This window comes from Hoplias malabaricus, chromosome 12 (genome assembly GCF_029633855.1).
Source record: "Hoplias malabaricus isolate fHopMal1 chromosome 12, fHopMal1.hap1, whole genome shotgun sequence".
Classification (NCBI taxonomy): domain Eukaryota; kingdom Metazoa; phylum Chordata; class Actinopteri; order Characiformes; family Erythrinidae; genus Hoplias; species Hoplias malabaricus.
Window position 1 is genome coordinate 27,488,327 of NC_089811.1, and position 21,132 is coordinate 27,509,458.

General features: G+C 34.9%; 1 protein-coding gene across 2 annotated transcripts in view; it reads left to right on the forward strand.

Moving 5' to 3' along the window:
* uxs1 (UDP-glucuronate decarboxylase 1) overlaps nucleotides 1-21,132 on the forward strand; it is a 36,597-nt gene that overhangs the window by 8,868 nt on the left and 6,597 nt on the right. For both annotated transcript variants that reach the window (XM_066686497.1, XM_066686498.1), the window contains 8 exons: nucleotides 5,646-5,673; nucleotides 6,833-6,881; nucleotides 8,566-8,609; nucleotides 10,386-10,446; nucleotides 11,299-11,479; nucleotides 12,471-12,575; nucleotides 13,637-13,696; nucleotides 16,206-16,327. In XM_066686497.1, coding sequence (XP_066542594.1) covers nucleotides 5,646-5,673; nucleotides 6,833-6,881; nucleotides 8,566-8,609; nucleotides 10,386-10,446; nucleotides 11,299-11,479; nucleotides 12,471-12,575; nucleotides 13,637-13,696; nucleotides 16,206-16,327 — 650 coding nt within the window. The remainder of the gene's footprint in view (nucleotides 1-5,645; nucleotides 5,674-6,832; nucleotides 6,882-8,565; nucleotides 8,610-10,385; nucleotides 10,447-11,298; nucleotides 11,480-12,470; nucleotides 12,576-13,636; nucleotides 13,697-16,205; nucleotides 16,328-21,132) is intronic.

Below are 21,132 nucleotides of genomic sequence, written 5' to 3' on the forward strand. Positions count from 1 at the left end.
TTCTGAAATTAGTAAAGAAAATTTCTGATACACATGTTGACAGCTTTACATGATCCTCCAGCCTCACCCAAATGCAGTGATACAAAATACAAAATAGATTTAACCAGTTTATCCACATTTTATGCAGTTCCAAGAGCATAGCTGAAATGTTTCTTCTCTATTAACTAGGACTGGGCCCCGAATATTCAGATAGCGGGTAGGAATTCTGTTTATAATTTTGAGATTCAGATATTTGGTTTTTTTGGATAAATGTGGTTATAGACAAACCCACCACTCCGTATGTATTCAGCCTTTGTCAACATAGTCTTGAACGAAGCCAAAAACAGCCTTACACACTACAGCAACCTACTTACAACAAAGCATGGCAAAGTTACCGTTAATTCTGTCAGCTTTACACCTCTAATTAGAACACCTCCATGAAGCTGTGGTTTATTTGTGTACACACTGCCCTTAGTGGCACCGTGTATGCACGAGTTGGCGAACGACTCAGTGAGTGGAGCCAACAGCGTCCTGTGTAATAGAGTCTGGCTGTAGACATGCACTACCTGCCAGATGCACTCTCTGCCTCCATGACATCACGTGCACTCTCTGGCCCAATGTTAGAAACAGCTCAGCAGAATAGTTCTGTTTAGTTGTTTTTGCTTAAGAAGTCGAGAGATAAACTGTGTCATATTTATTGACTTCTGGTGCTGTATATAACAGTGTCATTATTTTTGAAAGTTCTAGTGCTATATGATGACAGCTAGAGAAATTCCACTAACTGCTTCATGCAGCCGAGCAGAGTAACTTACTGTTTCTGCCAGTAAAACAGACCCAGTGACTTATCTTTGTGGTATTTTTATTATTATTATATTATTATTGTTAAGACAATTTCTTTCCATTATTATCAGTATAGAGTAACTATGTATCTGTTGGAACGTGCCTGGTTCACGTGTGCTCGGTGTATTATCTGTTATTAACAGTGTATATATATATATATATAAACTGGACCCAGTGATGCCGCTGTTTTCAATGGGGAAACCTTTAGTCAATCGTGTCACTTCCTGGTAGGCTTCACTGCAGTGAATACTGGGAAAGTGAGAAACTGTACAGGCGCCCACATGACGCAAATGTCCAGCAAGCGGTACAAACAACCGTACTGTCTGTAGAAGCTGTGCTGTTAAATATCCTCAAAAGAAAAACAGTTTTCCCAGAATGGAGATTTTTTTTTGCATTGAGGCACAGATTAACGTTAGTGAGAGCCTGCTGCACTCAGTTTGCTATTATCACCATTAGAATTTTTCTTCTAGTCATAAACTATAATTCTCATTATAACTCTCTCTCTCTCTCTCTCTCTCTCTCTCATATATATATATATATATATATATATATATATATATATATATATATATATATATATATATATATATTTATGTTTTAAGAATGCCAGTCGTAAGAGTGACAGGATTTACTTGTTTAATTAATTTTTTAAATCCTTGTGTCATTACTGAAATTTATACGAGACATGCTATGATTTTATTCTGTCTAATTTCATATACTTATACCAAGCTTAAAGTTTATTACATTTTGTACAAATATGAGGTTAAATAGTATTAAATCTTGGGCTCAGTCAAATTTTTCAATGTATTAACCAACGTTTCTGAAAACTGCTTAAGTTAGTGTAGTCTTTCACACCGGCTGTACACATAAAGTGCAAATATATTCCTTAACTGATACAACATAGTATAGTTTCTGTGGCAGAGAGTGCACTGATGTCATAAATAGACTGCATGTTAGACAGAGTGTGCATGTCTGCAGCCAGCCCCTTCGCATGTTTATATCTTGTTTGTTACTAGTTTAATGTTCAGCTTTCGGGTTTGTTATGTCGTTGAGTTGAATATTATAACTAACAGCAATGTAATGTATTTACAACAGCAATCTCATCAGTTCAGACAGGCACTGTTCTGGAGATTGTAAGGGCAGTGTGTCCTTGCTGTTGTTTAAAACTGATTTTACTGCACTTGATGTACATGGGGGTTTTGTAATTATTATTTAATGTTAAATCTTGAAACTGAGGCCTTTCGTTGTTTAGAGAGCCAGATTGTACATATTGCTATGATGTATAACAGTTATGTATTAAATTTGATTTTTTAAAAGTCAGATTTAGTGCAATTCCTACTCCTCACACACATACAACCCAACAGTGTCTGTGTGAGCCTAGCCTGCATCGGGCTGTTTTGTTAAATAGGCTGTGTAAAGGCTGATGCTAGCTCAGGAGAGCACCTTTTCTGGTCGCATGCATTCATTTGAGACAGGATATGAAAATAACTTCTAAGTTACTGGTCTGTTTTACTGAAATAAAAATTTTCCATCACATTTGGAGGCAGTGTTTATGCTCTTCTAAAACTAACCTTAAAAAATCCCTATGAAGTAGAGATGTTCACAAGTCACAAAATACAAGCCAGAGTCAAGTCACAAGTCTTTAGGCTGGAGTCTGAGTCAGAACATGTATTTTTTAGGCTAGAATCCAGGTCAAGTATCGAGTCAAACATACAGAAAGCCCATATGGGAAGTGTAATGTTAAAATAAATGCTTATGTATTTAGACTAAATTAAAAATTGCAATACTCACAAAAACATTACAGTATCTGGTCTTTTTTCATTATATGACAACTCTCAAATAGAGCACGCTAGAAGCAATATCACTTTAATTCTCTGTAGTACATATTTCATTATGTCACGTGTACAGTAACTATGTCAAAATAAACAAAAGTAGAAATGAAACATGAAAAGCTAAATAGTGTGGAATTTGCACAGAGTGAGGTTTAATTTTTTGGTAGTTTGCAAAGGGGGAGCTTTAATTGCCTCTAGATTCAAAATTTTGCAGGACATTGTGTTTCTTTCTGCTCTTCCTTTCAGCATGGGATATCTCCAAACAGTGATGACAGGAGCTGTGGGCTCTCCTGTCTGTGGTCTGTGACCTTATAAAGTCTTTAGGGATCATTCTGTTGGTGTTCTTGTCTTAAAGGGAACAACTCTCACTGCAGTTAACTAGATGTGGAAAATAAATTTGACTATTAATTTATGTTGTTTTCATCTTCAAATACAACTTTTCCATATACTGCAGTATAATGTCATGATTATACACATCACTGCAGTATTTTGTCATCATTTTACCCAACACTAAGTCACACTGTTATTTGTGGGATTTTTTATTTTATTTTATTTTTTTAAATTAACAAAAGACTCATCAGTACACGTTGAACTTAATTTGATTAAAAAATACTGGATCAGACCTGAATTAAATCTTATCCATGATGAAACAAATCATATAATCTCAGTATTTAATGGAATAGTATTTGTGTTATATGCTTAGCTATAGTGTTTATGAATCATAAACTGTATACAGAGACGTATACTGTATTGTCTGAAAGGGAGAGATTGTTCTATGACATTGCTATTAACAGTCCAGAGCTGAATGCGATAACAAGCACTAGAGCTGACCTCTGGAATTCTGATAAGAATTTGTGATATTGAATAATATCCAATTTGCTTATCTTGAAGACATGTAAATATAGTTTTTATCTACATTCTGAGAGCTCTCTTAAATTCACATAATTAAACTATTTGGCCTTGTACCTAACTTGTACACAGAACAGAAATTTGACACACTACACACGTCATAATTTTGAAAAACAGCCCCTGGGTTACTATTATAACACCCAAACCTAAGTGAACTCTCTTTTAGTTATTATGTTTAACTTTATTTTTTATTATTATATTTAACTTTATTTTTTATTATTATCTTTAACTGATTGTTTCAAAATTGTGGCAAAAATAATCTACAGACATGCTTTTTGGTTTTGTAATTTTTGTAATCCTCAAATGAATGAACAAGAAAAATTTATATTTACTTTACATAAAAATATACAGTGTTTACAGTTATACTGTTTAGTAGAGAATATAGTACACAATTATCTGTATTGTCTGCCTGTTTGTCTATTATAAATAGACATTTTATTCATAAAGAAATATAATACACAATTAATATAATATCTTGAAGACTAATTCTAACCACCTACTTCAAATATCTGTAAGGTATAGGCTATATAAGGAATAAATTATTTTTACTTATACAATCTAATGTATTAAGACTTGCTCCAAGTATTCTAAACTGTCTAATAGAATATGTGCTTCATGCAATTTTTGGATGTTCTTTGATATTTCAGATTATCCTCTTTCTTATGCCTGGCTCACCCCAAGAAATGCCTTTTGACTAGCATTTCACAGCAAGACCAGTTATGCACTCTTGGATTCCTGTCCATGGATGCCCGTAGCATGACCAGGAATTGAGCTTGTTGTGTCCCGGCAAGTTTAGATGGTTGTGCCACTTGGGAGCCATTTGTGGGATCACTAGTTACTTATTGCTAGTATAATCAATAATGGCAGTCATAAATCGTACTGAGGAATACAGCTCTGCATGCTCGTATACACCACTGTGTTTATTCCTCCTGGTGGTACACACTAGTGTTAAACCTGTGTAGCTTGTGTTTGGGTCAGAATATTTATCTGAATTACTGTTACAGTTTTGTTTGGGCCCTTGCAGCATGGCTGGATTTTATGATGCAGGTGGTTGGAAAGTGAACTTGACAAAATATTGTGTTGATCTGACACACATTCCTGAAAGCACCATTCATTCTCTCCACTTATAAGCCTCTAAATGAATGTTTTTATAGGGACTGCAAAATTTTTCATTTAGAGTCATTTTAAATGGTTTCAACAAGGAGTAATTTCTATTCAAAACACCCTGAAGAAGGTAGAAAAACAATTATAAAGAAGATTAGCAAGTCAATTGAATTTCCTTTTAAGATGCTTTTGCAGGGGTTTGCCTTACAAACATAAGTTCAGAATCCCCACAGGACCCTCACAGAGCTGGCATTATTTCGCTGGTTGTTCATTCTTCATGCTGCTGAACACAGTTTGGTGTGTTTTGTGTTGCTGCATTTGGTGGTGGTGTGTACATTGGTACGAGTGGATCAGACACAGTAGGGCTGTTGTCACACATATCTTACCTGCTCTGTGGTGGGTAAACAATGTATGTATAACAATGGACTACACTCTGTAATTGTAGAGCTACAAAGTGCCCATGTGTTGTCAGTGGAACTGAAAGAATGGACAATGAGTGTAGGAACAAGACGCACTTTTGAATATATGGAATATTTTTATTGAGTATCACTGGGCATATATAGTTGTTAACCTCCATTGAAGCATGTCTGCATAATGGTGATTATGTGTTTTTCCTTCAAGCGTTTCAGCTCTGGGCTGTTATTTGTCAGATTTAATTAGGTGTCTAAGCTTTTTGATTTGATGACTTTTAATTAAATTGGTATACTCCAGATACATACTGTTGTCTGTAATAAATCAAGCTATGTATGTATTAGAAAGTCAGTGTCTGTAGTACTGTATATAGTTTTAAAAAATCAGTTTAATATTTGTTGTTGCTCAGGGTTTTACTGCTGAGTACAGGTATTGAAAAGGAAAAGTGTTATCATGCTAACGCTAGTAGTTGCAACATTAAGGTTATAGATTCAGTGTGTGAATGTATTAACGTAACATAGTGTTAACTGTATCTTACGATTTTTTTACATTCTTCTTTTTGTTTTTCAGCCGTCTGGGGAACCTACACCAATATGAGGTAAATGTACTGTCTTTTTCCACTTTCAGATAATTACTATTTCCTTTTCAAAAGTCTTACTAACTCCTTTCATAAACGATAAAGTCCCAACTTGTCTAAATTTTATGTTGTAATGTATACATCAGAAAAGTATCAAGCTTGCTTTTGGGAAGTTTGCTTTTGCAATACACCATAAAAGATTAAACAATATTCTGAAAAATAAATACATAATAAGAATATAATAAGTATAAAATTAAAATAAAAGAAGATTTAAATAATAAACATCACAGAAAATTAATTTTGTTAAGGATTTAAACAAATGTGCAAATCCAGATTATGTTGCTAAGGCTGCATTGCTGACAACATGGGTGTGAAGTAGGTGTTGGTGATATGGCCCCAAATTAATATAACGATATTCTTGGTGATATGACAAAACACAGAAACGTTCTTTCATTAATTTCAAGAACACACTTGCAACAAAATAAGTGTTATATTAATATGAATTATATTAAGTTAAATTAAATATATTTTCACATAACCCACGTGACCCTGAACTGGATAAGCGGTTACAGACAATGAATGAATTAATTAATATTTTCATATAATAACATGGTTTATTGTACATCGGCTATTTTGTAACCAAACCACATCCACACGACTGAAGTCCCTTCCCCTTTTTCTTTTATTGGGGAAAATCCCTCCACCTCAGAGTCACTTTCCAACGTAATTCACTGTGCCTAAACGACTCATGTAATGAATCTTTGCCATTATTATGGGTAACTGCATGACATCATTACATAAACAAGTCAGAATATCACTTTTATCAATGTTTTTTTTTTATAGTGTTTTTAAAATTATGACGATATGGCACAGCTCTAGTGTAAAGGCAATGTGACTGTTTTGCTAGAGTTTGCTAGAACCAAAAACATTAAAAACATTACCTTGACCAACTAACGTTGGCATACATTTATTCATTTACACAGGGGACATCCGCTGGCTGCCTCCTTTTTTGTTTTAGCTAAAGTAGGTAAAATGCTTCATGTTTTATCATTAGAGCCTGCAGTACAATACTATACTTCAGCAAAGCTCTCTTTGGCATGAATAGATTTGTGTATGTATGTGAACGTGTGTAAATATTTGTATGGATGAATCAACAGCTGCTCCTTTCACCTTCTCACAGGTCTATTCAGGAACATGGAGAAATGAAGATAGAACAAAGAATAGATGAGGTTGGTGAAAACAAGCTGCCACTTGCTCTCTTAATGTCTTTATTCATATTAGATCTTTCCCTCTTGCTGTTCTATATATTTAGTTTTCTTTAGTATTACATTTTTATGTGCTTCTGCTACTAATTTTCTGCCACAAATTTACTTGTTTTGTGTTTTTTTTTTTTTATATAAAAAAAAAAGAAAAAAAAACAAAACAAAATGAGTTACCCGGGGCTTTAATTGACCTTGTGAATCTGTTCTACTTTTTGAAACAGTAGTGTGAACCATATTTTTTAGAGGAATGGCTTGACTAATAGTTCCAACACTGTCTGTTCACACATGGTTGTACCATATGACTGTGGGGTTCAATCATCTATAATTAAGCAATTTCAGAGATAGTGCTTGGTTTTTGAACTGAACTTTCAAAAAGAGAGGGGGCAGATGTTGATACTAACACGTTTCTGTTGATCTAGTTAATGTAATATTTTCATTGAGATTTTCTTTTTAGATTCGATTTGAAGCAAAGGTTTCTTTTTTCAGACTAGACGTTTGTGCCCATGTGATAATAGTTGCAATTAGAATGAGCTTCAGAGAGTCATTAAAGCAAGTGATCACTAATGCTACTTTTGTGGCTAGTCTGTGCCTCCTTATCAGTGGAAAGAACTCATTAGATACAGTAACTGCTTTCTCCATATCTACCTGACCTTAAGGTTCAAAGCGTTTCTCATGCAGGTGCAGGGTTTCTTTTTTCTTTACTGTCTGAGCTAGCGTTTGAAAAGGATGACATTTGTCCACAGCTGCTGATGCTTGATATTTTCCTTAAAGCTGAATTACAACATAAAAATTCCTGAAAGCAGTCTTTGCACACACTCTGAAATGTTGAAAGTGTTTTGCACTAAGGTCTCCATTAAGAATTTTAATGAAGTAAGGTCTTTTTATTACAAAGTAGAAAGAGGTGCATACAGATTAAACCTCATTAGCCCCTTTTTTATTTTATCAGATAAGTTGCTTCCATTTGTAATTTTTCATTTGATAATTTTTTTCATAGATAGTAATAATAGGGTTGGTTGAAATAGACAAAAGATCACATTTCTGTGTATTTTAACCGAATGGTGATAAAAGATAACCAATATGATGTGAAAAAATATTAGGTTTTTGTTATTAGCTTTATTAAGTCCATCACAAACTAATGATCATATTGTTGTTTTTTGGTTTTGTTTTTCCTTGAGGCGTTCAAAATTTTTCCCATTATTCTGTATGTTAATATTTTTTATAAAGTGGGAAAAGAAGAAAAAAAAAACACTAGTTTAAGCTAGAAACCAAAGCCTAACAAGATGTCCAAATAAAGTTTAAAATACATAAGTTGTTGTCTGGAGTAATGCCGAATACTGCAGTGGACGCTTGGAGTCTAGCAACATCTTGTGTTGCTGTTATAAGTGTTGAAAGAAGGTTGGTAGTGTTCCCAACAGATAATGCGATTCTGCTGCTCATCAAACCTGTAAAATCCAAACCATCTTAAAATAATTAAATCATTTTTGTTCTTTTTGTAGACTAAGTTGTTTTTATGTGTGAGTTGATTGTCAAACAGAGCAGAACAGGGCGGTCCAAAGTATAAATCAGTGAGAAGGAATGAAAAAGCATTCCACAAGATTGAAAAAAAAAGCATTTCTTTTCATCTCATTTTTCTCTTTTCATCTCATTACAGGCTATAGCACCGTTGAGAGAGAAGATAAGAGACCTTGAGCTTAGGTAGGTTTATACTTCATCTTTAAAGGTTCTAAATATCTGTCTGAAAGGCCCATACATTTTATATTTATATTTAAATATGTATTTATTTTTTTTCTTTTCCCTTCAAGTTTAATTTTATTGAGCTTGTGTGTTTGCTGAAAAAAGTGTTTGTAAATGTGCTGGTTTTCAGACTTTTAAAAAAATCTATGGAAACCTTAAGATGTTTGATGCCAGTGAAATAAAAAAGATTAACAAGCGAAACACAAAACACAATCTGGTAATTTATTGTGTTTATTTATGGAGTGTTGACAAGTGTTGACCTTTTTTTCATTTAAACTAGTTAATGTTTTTAAATTAATCTAATTAATTTAGGTAGGACTAATTGCTAATATTATTATTATTATAGCCAATATAGAAAATTAGAAAATGGAAAAATGTTTCAGTATTTTAAATTATCTGATGACAACATAGGTGTGGTTTTACATGCCAATTTACAGAAATATCATAACCCACATACAGACTCATTGTAAGAACTAAGGGCAACATATGTAATATGCTATGTAATTTTTTTACCTAAAAATGACATCTTCAAAACCATTGTGATGCTTTGCTGACCTGTAACAAGGAGAATAGAGCCTGTGTTGTTGCTACTTTGGGCTCAGCACTGCAGAAACCTCATTATGCACCTTTTGGAAGAGGGTAGGAAACCCCATTGATTTCAGTACAATACTGTAAAAATGAATTACACTAGGGGTGCCCCACAAGCAAAAAAAAAAAAAAAAAAAATCAAAATCTGACCTGGTGTTCTTCTAATATATTAATTGCAGTTTTTCAAAATTTTGTAACAGTGTGTTTGTTTAGCACCTATCTCAAGGCACTTTTCACAAGGCAATTTTCCAAGTTAGAGAGCAGAGAAATGGTCACATGTAACAAAGCGTACACTCTACACTCTGTGTTACTGTTGAAATTAAACACGGATTTGATTCCACCCTCTTGGTCCTCTTTTCAGACAAGCTCATATCCCTACACACAAACAAAATGTTAGTGTTGGGAAGGTTGCCTGGTCAGGATTTTAGTCCACAGCAAAGACAGTGAGACCCATGGAGTGTTTAATAGTGTAAGATTTTGTTCTCTTAGCAAATAAAAAGCTTTAAGTTAAGCCTGTGTAATAGGAGAAGAGGAATGTTGTGACTAATCTGATACAGGTCTGAATAGATACACAATGTGCTGATCTTACAGAATGAAACTGGGTGATCAGTAAGACATGACCAACTCAGCTCCAGAATGTTCAAAATGTGTGTTTGTTTGTCTCACATATTTGACCTTCAAAGCTCTGTAAAAATACAATCAGTTTGCCTTTTATTCATATCAGAGAACCCCAGGAATGGATTTTTCAACAGTTCAAAACCAAACAATTAACATATTATTCCGAAGCTTTCTCATAGATATAGTGTCTGACCCAAAGTGTTAGGCAAGAGCCATTTAAAAATAGGGTTATCCAATGAATGGATAATTCTTGATTCATGAGCTTGGTTTTCATGCTGGAAATACTACGTGCTGAATCAGTGCAGACAGAATTATTAAGGCCGGGTCTGTTGAGCCTTCTCTGCTGTGATCTGTTTATTTTTCAATGCTGAAGTTCAAATTCACTTAACTACTGTTGATCTGTTTTAATTTGTTTCTAGAACACCACTGATAATGCCCTGCTTTAATGTGAAAATTGTCAGAAACCCTTCCTAAACACATAAGCAGGTGAAATTTGAGGTATTTTAAAATACACTTTTCTTTATTTTTCAGTTTTACCCAAAGATATCCCCCTGTGAAGTTCCTGTCCGAGAAAGATCGAAAAAGGATTTTGGTGAGGAGAAATTTCCTTGCAATCCTGCAGATTTCCTCTTGTTTTAAGGCAGTAGTAGTCAGTATTATGGCAGTAAGTTTTATTGCCCTGCCATAACACTGAACATGGATATGCCAGGTGTGTCAGTTCCAACACATTATTGCTTTAAATAGTAAAAAATGTGGTGTTTTAAGAATAATAATTATAAATAAATAAATGTGATGCTGAGTATATTAATCAATAATCTTTCATGTACATATTTTATTTGACCATCAACATACTCTGTGGAGAAGACATGGTGTATAGATAATAGTTTTATGGATTTTAATTTTACTTCAGTGTTTATTTAAAATTTTATATGTATACTCAGTAGTACTACAGCTAATGCTTACCAGTATTTATGTCTACTCAAAGTTGTGTTTCATCAATATAACCATTAGGCAAACAATGATGCTTGCTCTGAATAAAAAAATAATAGAAAGCCACATTTAACCTATGTTCTGTCAGACATTCAAGCTAACTGCAATGTAGCAATGAAATACTGATTAAATAAATGGGTCAAATGAAGCTGTATTAAAAGAACTGCAGTCTGTCTGAATCCTCTGAATGTAGTCTTGCTCCACACTGATAAATGCCAGGGACAGGAGAATGTGAGCATTACATAGAGTACCCCTTAATTTTCTTAAAACCGCCCAGTGTTCTAGTTCAGACGTATTGATTGTGAGATGGCAACAGATGTGATCTCATTAAAACCTTGCCTGAATCCTTCATCAGAAAAGATCACAATCTGATTAAAATCAGATTGTATCTGATGTATCAGAAAGAATGTATTTCACACTGTATGCAGGACTTGACCTGTCTTTTTGGATGTAGATCACTGGTGGTGCAGGCTTTGTGGGGTCTCACCTGACTGATAAGCTGATGATGGACGGTCATGAGGTCACCGTGGTAGATAATTTCTTCACTGGACGTAAGCGTAATGTAGAGCACTGGATTGGCCATGAGAATTTTGAGCTCATTAACCATGATGTAGTGGAACCACTCTATATTGAAGGTGAGTGTGTTATGGTGTTTGTAAGCTGTATAATCTCAGTATAAATCTCATAAACTCTGTCATTTGATAGTTTTTTTTTTCCATCGTATAATAACCACAAATCCCCATAGCAATGATTGTTAAAAATCCAGTCAAAAGTCTTTCCAGAAAAGTTGAGGCTGTTGCTGTATAAAGGGGGAAAAACACCTGTTGATGCCTTATGTGTAAGTAGTAGTGAAGGATTAGCAGGTGACAACTAGTGTTTAGACAAATAAAAGTTCTAAAAGACAAAACATAATGTGTGGTTTTGTCTAGTTTTCATGGAACATTTCAAATTATAGTTTTTTTTTGGATCAGATTCTGCTCTCATTAAGTTACAGCGCCTAGTGAAAAAATGTGACTGTCACATGTGCCGCATGTGTGTGCACACCTTTGAGAGGATCAGGGCCCTTTTAGAGGTGTGTGTGTAATAAACCAAGCATTCACAAACCTGGACATATGTTTCATTGTTTGCAAAGTAAATGTTAACACATTTTATAAACATTTTTTTATGCAAACCCAAATATGTAGTTTGTCTGCAATACAGTAATTGTGAATTAAATGTGAACAGAATATGGACAATTTTTTAATGAGAAAATTAACAAAGCACACAATATTGCTGGGGTATCCAGACCTTAGTATGCTGCTGTATATGCAGAAGCAAGTGTGTAATTGTGAGCATCAGGGTTGGCTGGAAGGCAGGTTTGAGTAACATGGAGAGAGTATGTATATGTGAAGTGACAGCAGAAGCATTTATGTTAGCCTAATGTAGAGGGAGACAATTTTCAATCAGTTCAGTTAAGAAAGGGGATGGCACACTTGCCCCTTCATGTTATTGTGCCCTGGGCACACAACTTCCTGTCACCCGTTTATTGTTAATTTCTTCTTTGAGCACTTCCTTGGGATGGTTTGCCTGTTTTGTGTGTAATCAAACTTGTTCTTTACCACTTTTTGTTGGCTTCTTTCTTTTCAGTGGACCAGATCTATCACTTGGCTTCTCCTGCGTCCCCACCCAATTACATGTATAATCCCATCAAGACACTGAAAACCAACACTATAGGCACTCTCAATATGCTTGGTAAGTTCTGTCAAACGAACAGGGGCAAGTCAGAACTTTTATCAGAATACTTATGCAGGGACACTGTATTCTCTTCACATCATCTTTATCCTGAGCCACACACGGTCTATGGCAGAATGAAAGTCAAAAAACCAATACACAGTTCATCTCCACGGCAACCTGGTTGGGCGCTAGCACTTGCTTTTGGCTGACTGCACTGCGGATTTCAAGTAAGAAATTCATGAGTTGCAGCCCTACCATATGTCAGTCTTGTATGGCGACCAAGGAAATAAGCATAAGTCAATTATACACAGTGTGTAGGCAACATACAACAGCTTTTTATGCCTAGACTTTGAATTGAATCACTGAAATGCTTTCCTTTTATTCCTGACATCCAGATATCTTTCCTTATTTTATGCAGGTTTTACAGCCCACATGCCCCAGTTCATCACTTTTATTTCGGTCCATGTTCTGCTCAATTATGAAATTATTTGCAAAACTTTTTACTTCACTTTTGCATAGTCTTAATATTTTGTTTAATCTGTGTATTTAGCTTGTGTGCAAAATCACTACTTAAAATGGTTCTGGAGGCAATGTGGCCTTCTAGGCAGAAAAGAAGCGAAGATTTTAACTGCCAGTAATGTCTCAGAAAACAATGTTCAATATAATTTTCTTTGGAAGTGTTGAAAAAAATCTCAGCATTTTGTTTTACTTGAATGGAGTATAATGCAACTTGCTGCCTCTGTGGAAGCAGAATGATATAAAGTTCTGCTGCCACTGAGGCAGAATCTGAAGAAGTGTATTCCTGCACATTTGATTTATGACCCCTGCCTCTGAAGGAGCTATAGAATATTATACACACAGAAACATCTATGTATTTTTCAGAACAGAAAGTGTTCTTATAAATACAAAATAAAAAATATAAAATAACATATGTTTTATTCTGGGTTTGGACGCACAGTGACCCTGAAATGTATACAGTGGTACAGTGGCTACATAACTGCTCTGCTTGTAACTTGCACTGATTCTTGGCTTGGTGTTTCTTAACAAGGGAGGTTCTGTGTTTATCTCTTTTTCTGTAGGTCTGGCCAAGCGAGTGGGTGCTCGATTGCTTCTTGCCTCAACATCAGAAGTTTATGGAGGTATGGGCATATCTTTGATTGATACCTTCTTTATAAAAACCAAGGATTTGTTTTGAGTTTAACCATTGCAGTAGAATTAGAATCCAACAAGATCTCCTAGTTTCTAGAATTGAGGTCGTGTTTGCAAAATGACAAATACCCTGCTAAATGCTGACGTCAGACCAAAAGGCAGAGATATAGGTCAAGATAGGATACAAGGTCATGTAGAGATTTGAAGCAGAATTTCTATACCTGATAACCAAAGTAACATGGCACTAACGGCAAGTGATGTCAAGCAAGCATGTCAGAATATGTTGTGACTTACTACCAATAATCATGAATTCAATTTTCTCAGCATTTAGTTTTAGAAACTAATATTTAATGAGTGCTTTAAGTCTTGAACACAGGAAGCCAGAGTGTGAGATGGAAAATATTGTGGGATTGAGGTCATTGGCAGTGATTTTTAAAAATGTTTTCCCTACTTTGTGCCCTCTGTCATTTCTCATTTCTCTGGAAAGAATTCATACATTTGATTGGTTGGCTGGTGGCATTTATTCACTGTGTAGTGCTGTTGGTCATTCATGTAAACTCTAAGGACTCCCTTTGTAAACCAAAGTTTGCAAACCAAAGCAGACAGCTTAGGCTTAACAATTATAATGACCCACAAGAGTTATGTTCGCAAAAAACTTCTGAAGATGTTTCCTCACCATTTGCCTGTCTTCAGTCAGTCTGCATGCTCATGATTGGTTGAATGTGGAAAAAAAAAGTTATGGCAAATATTTTTAGACAATGCAGAGACCAGTAAATGTTTATAAGAATGAATCAAAATGAGGAAATTGATTTATTCATGCACCAGAAGTGGGTAATATTGACTTATTTTTCACTTATTTTTGCTGTATATGCAACTGACTCTAAATTCTGCCGAGCGCTAACTGCAAGTGAACACAGACTGCTACAAAAATAATCAACTTGGGTAACAAATGAGTTTCTGTGGTAATTCAAACAGTGAATAAAAACTTACAGTTAAACTTCAGCCATGTAGAAAAAACAATTTTCCCTCAAACATACCTTTCCACCTTAAAAGATATGGAGCTTCTGAATGTAAACAAACAAGAGAACAGCGTTTACCGACAATCGTAGGCCATTGTTTCTCTTCTCAAAGCAGCTTTGAACTCCTTAGCTTGTCTAATAAGATGTCTTTAATGGGAAACTGATTCTAGGTCTTCAACAGTAAACAAGTAGTCTTGTTCAGTAAATTATTGTACAAGTTTTCACTGTGCAACTTTATTTTAATAGAGATTCTGAATGTTAAAACCATGTTTAAAATATCAAGTGAGCTGGATCTGTTTGGACTGTTCTGTTATGATTTCTATTTTTTAAACTTACACTAAAAGGAACCATAACAGTATTGAAAATATTTAATTTTTAACCTATTTTGGATATTATTATAACAAGTTGTATTATCCAGTAAATGATGTCATTTTGGCCAGATGTAAGCGAAGGTTAATGAGATGTGAGATAGTAGTCAAAATATCAGACAGCACTGTAATAGTAAGGTCAGTACAGGGTCAAGTTGACATGCCAAAGTTTAAATTTGGAAGCTCTCAGAGATGCTCTTTAAGACAAAAGTTACAGAGGGTGTTTCTACATGGACTTTATAGAAATTCAGAATCTTCTGAAGTGGCTGACTGGCCATTCTGTGTCACTCAACTCTAATATTTAGCATTTTAGCATGGTGCAAAGTAAATTTTATTTTATTTTTTTCTTTCTGTCCTCTGGCATTCCTCATTTCTCTGGAAATTATGTCCATGTCTTTTTGAGCCAACAATACTTAACTAATATCTATATTCTTCTGTGAATTCAGTACTGCTTTACCAGTATTGATAGCTACTCTCTCAGCATGAGACACCAAAGGGATTATGTACATTACTTTATTACTGACCCTGTGTCCACAGTTAAAGATTAGACAAGTTGTCTAAATTAGCAAAATAAGAGAAATATTTATTAATATGCACTGAGTCAAATAAATGGAATGGTATTTATTCTGTATATACCACAGGACTTGCTTGTTTAGTATTATTCTCTGTATATACACAGGATCTGCTTGTCTTTGTCTTTTCAGTGATATTATCTAAAGTATTTTTTACACAATTTCAGCTGACTGAAAACAAAGGTTATTCATCACACACTGTGGCAGGTTGAATATGACCTAAACAGGTTTAATAAACAAGTTAAAATAAAAAAAGACTAACTACAGATACAATTTCTGAGTCTCCCTCCCATCTTTCCACTCTGCTGACTGGAAGGAGGCAATGGTCCACAGTTTGAGAACTGCTTCTATAACAAACCAAAAAAAAAATAAAAAATAACACTTTGCACAAGACTATATCTTAAAATTACACGTAAGTGCAAGTTGGTGCATGTGTTCTTGAATATGGGTACATATGTTGTGAAAACATCATAATTGGACAGCTTGTCAAATCAGATTAGTTTGAGCTGACTGTTTTGGTGTGTTTGTGTGTGTTTCTAGACCCGGAGGTGCATCCTCAGAATGAAGACTACTGGGGTCATGTGAACCCCATCGGGCCTAGGGCTTGTTATGATGAAGGAAAGCGTGTTGCTGAGACCATGTGTTATGCCTACATGAAGCAGGTATACTTAAAAGCCTTCTTTTAACTAACTGCAATCTAAAGCAGTGTTTAAATGTCCTGGTAGTAATAATGGTGCAGTAATTGGGGGGCTAGGGATATACAGTTATGTTACACTTCTGGTGTATTTATTTATATTAATATGGAGGTTTCACATTTTTTACAGTATTAGCTGCATCTGTATGCTTCATGCATACATGCATAATCAAGAAACATAATAGAGATATGGAACAGCTGCACTGAACATGCTGATGAATGACACCCAGTGCGATGGTGAATTCAACTTAATGTGTAGATCTGATTTGTCATCTGTGAGGACTGTGTTATCTTTCCATTTGTAACGTCATTTACTTTTGTGTGACAGGTTTATTTTCAGGTTTTATCTCATATAATGCCTTCTTTTGAACCCAGCCTCAGTGACTGACACCAGCCTTTAGCGAATCCGATTAAATCTGTTTGTTGTCCCTCAGGTTCCATCTCTTTATCTCGGCCCCCACACCCCAAGCTATGATTTAGCTTACTGTGTAATGTCAGCATGATGATTCTGTTCCTCATACTGCTTCATATTTACATAGAATTGCATAGAAATGTCCATCACCGTGATGGTATGATTTAAATGTAATCAAGTTCATCTATCCTTTGTGAATTTTTTAAAATATTAAAATATCTAACGGCATAAAGATCAATTGGCTCCCAAAGGCTGAAAATATGTTAAAATCCCTCTGTTTTCTGTCATTCCTTTAAATAATGTCTTCCAGGCAGTAAAGTATCCAGGTAGCTGTAGATATGCAAACTGACGTTCCTAATAATATCATATTTTGATGTTACTTTGTTGTGAGAACACTTAGTTAAATGCCCAGCTTATTCTACTAAGGCTTTGGTAAAGTTTGCTATACCACACAAATATTAATGAAACAAGCCCACGGGCAATAAGTATACCAATCATGAAAAACTAACCAAGCAAAAGGGTTTAAACCAAAAAATGAGTGTGTGGAATTTTTGAACAGATGATGATTGTCATTTTAAAGAGGCTGCTGGGCAGAGATTGCCCAGTTCTTCATTTTAAGGCCTTCTTTGAAATTATGCAAGATGCATTCCATATGAAAGAAAAGTGTATTTACTTTTTTGTCAGAGTACCATATTTTCCAGTTTGTGGACTGTCTTTTCTGCATTCTGGCTTTTCCTTGATGATAAAAATGTATTTGAAGCATCCTGAGAAATGATTGCCTGAGCTGATGAATGACATGCACCCACAGTGCCTGCTCAGTCTTCTCAGTTTGTCATTTCGTCACGCAGAAAGACACAGCTCTTCCATTTAAACCATCAAGTCACATTGACTCAACTCCTCTACCTGTGTGTATGAGTATTGTAAAAAAAATTGTTGATCTGTGTTCACACTCCCCCATTTCTCACATTCTATTTGTGTCCATCAGTTTCTTAAATGTGTTAGAGCATCATGCCAATCAAAGGGCACTTTTGACATCTTTTAATCCCCCAGGTCTCCTAGCCACTAATTAGCAGAATGTGGTCACATTCTTCAAGCCTTCCTGCCATCTCCTTGTCATCTCAGATTAGCATTTCACATCACTTTTATTTCTTCAGCTCAAACAGGTGTGAGCTCACACTTATTCTCATAAATACGTGAATATCTGTACATGACCTAAGATTATGATACTATGGCTTTATTTTGTCTCCAAGCTAAATTGCTTTAATTTTTATGGTTCGTATGTTCTCACCTTCATGCATTCTCTCATCCTGAAATGACTGTGTTCATCTTCCCATCTGTATTTCTCTCATTTCATGTCTGTAGTCATGTAGTGTCCATACACTAAGACTTAACCTTAAGGTTGTCTGCCTTGAACAACTGAACTGAGCAGTCTCAATTAAAACGTCTCAATAAAAACTCTGAGACATTCACGTCTTTAACTAAACTGGTGTGATTCAAAACTCCTGTGCAAGCCACACCTGTTAGGTTTTTGAAAGTATTTGACTTTTTTAAACATGTCAAACAGGTTCAGACTGAAACAACAATACTAAAGCCAGAGGGCTATGGCCTGTGTTGAAAGGCAGGGCAGCACTGATGTATGCAAACACAGAGTTAATCATATTATCGGATCAGATTTGTCACATTTTAGCTTCATTTTAACATGAATTAGTGCTTTGAACTTTTGCACCCAAAAGGGAATCCCTGTAGAGACTCTGGGACACACTGAATCTTGTTCATGTTCTATTCAGTGTAACCTCATCACTCGGTTAAACCAGTTCAGTGAGCCAATTTATTGCCTTTGAGGTCAAAGCATTGCAATTAAAATTTATTTTTTTTACCAAGAGCTTCAGCTGAAGTCAGGATAAAGTCTGAATATTTTAGTAGATTTGTGAATTATTTCATATTGTTTCAACCTAGAAACAATTACAGCCCCAAAATGATTAACATTGTCATAGAACAGTTGTCTTGAAACCCAAGATACAGTTTGCTTTACCGTTTAGCTTCTTTGTACTATAGTGTGAAGCTGGCATTGTTTGTCCACATTTAAGCATAGTTTTCTAACAATTCTTTCCACTGTAGAAGTTTTGTTATGTAGCAACAACTGAAATATCAAAACCTTCACCACCCACCAGAAAAATCTTCCTACCAGGAATAGTTCTGGAAATAAGTTTCAAAATATGTGTCAAGAATTTCCATAAAGCACTGACAAATTTGCATACAAATCCATCTCCAAGGACAGAGCTACACTTACAATTCTTTCTCTTGCCTCTTACCTCAGTGCAAGGTCTCCCAGTCTGAAGTGACTGGCTGTAGATACATAAGAAATGCATAATAAGAAAGGTTATGCCTATTTTAGCGAGACCATTCTACTTTACCTTGAACTGACAACAACTAACTGAACAGAAGATGCACATTTCATTAGCATGGTAATGCAAATATTAGATTAGATTTATACTTTCCTGAACTGCCCACATTTTGCAGCAGATATTGGGAACTGAAATTGCAATGTACTCACTCATAAGTAGTCCAAAACTGCACATTTCTTCATGTTGCTACAGCATTAATTGAAATTTTAGCATCTCTTACTATGGATCATTTGTAATAAGAATACAATCATTTTTAATGGACTAAGGCTGATATCTGATATTTATTAAAATGTTTCCTGATGACAGTACCATTGCTGATAACTTACCTTAGTAGTTAGCACTTAATTAGATTTAAGGAGAAATGCAACAGTAATTTTGTAATGTGCAGTAAAAGAATGATTAGAAATGTACATTTATGTACCAATTGAGGTTTAATCACCACACATTACCTTGAAAAATGTGGTTATATCAGCCTGCAGCAGTAGCATTTGCATGGATTTCTCTACCAAAATTTGTGGTTTTGTTTTTTCCACTCATCTTATTGGCACATAAAGTCACCAGACAGCAAAATTCCAGGGCATTCCTGTCTTAGTGTGAGACTAAGATGATTAGTTTAGAGAGGGATGTTCTTTTGACGTTCTTTTAAAGACACACCTCTCACTGCAGTTTGACTCTGCTCGTTTATTTAGCATGTTGTTAGATAGATTTGTTAGATTAAAAAATATATTCATAGGTTTTGTATATGTATTCATTTTTAAATATAGATATCTTCAATTTATTTCCAGGTATCATTTGATATGTAGAGTATAATTTTAACAAATATAAGGTTCTTAAAATGTGCAGGGTATGGCTGTACCATCCCAAAAAAATATATATGCAAATAACCAATCACACATTAAAAGTGCAACAGTGTGGGACTTTGTCTGATTGTTAACAGAGTTACCATGGTAGAAGCCAGTAAAAGCATATTAAAGAATTAGAAGTAAGTACATTCTTCTTCTCTGTGTGATCTTCTTGAAAGCATCAGCACATGTACTTTCAGAGATGATGATAGCAACACTTTTCCTTTCAGTAATTTTAAGACAGATCTGCAATGAATTAGACTTTTGGAGCCATGAGGAAAATGTGTCATTTACAGTTTCATCTTTGTAATACAACATAAATTAATAAAGAACCAAAAACACTAGCTTTACCTGAATAGCCAGTATGTGCTGTTTCCAGAGATAGATTAAATATGTGAAATAGTTTAAACTGCAATGATTAGTATATCAAATTCATCTTATAAGTAAGAAAGTACAAGAGGTGCTAGCTACAATCACAGCTAAATTAACCTACCACAGGTGGTTTAAGATCAATCATTATCCATAATTTGGATTAGGACTCTAATAGTTCAAGGCACTAAATTGGCATTGCCCAAATTAAGATTATTGGTGCGTCCTTTACTTTTGCATATCCGTTTATTACAATCAGAATCTTATCAAGTTCTTATCAAGCTGTGTATGGTGTGGTGGCTATAAAAATCACAAACACTTCCTCCAGGCTAGTTAGCTGTCACTGCTTCTAGACACACTTTGTGTTACTTTGACTGTACAGTGATGTGCAAAATCAATAAACCACCTAAGCCCAATTGATTGTATTATGGTAAGAGCATTATGTTGCATGAGAAATATACGAGAAGTATTGCTTTAGCAAACTTGGATGTATGTTTTTAGGAAGTTAAGATTAAGGTTTGGTAATCAGTGTAGGCACCATCATGTCAACTAAACTGACTGTCATTAGTCATTAGCCTATAAAGTCATTAGCCTATAAAGGTTAAATTCAGACATTCTCTGTGTTTGTTGTCCATCTGTTTTATTAGATAGCAAATTGTTAATTTCATCACTGTTTCTGGGAAGAATGGGAGGAACAGTGAGCCTGCACTAATATCCATTTAATTTATCCCTCCATCACATATAT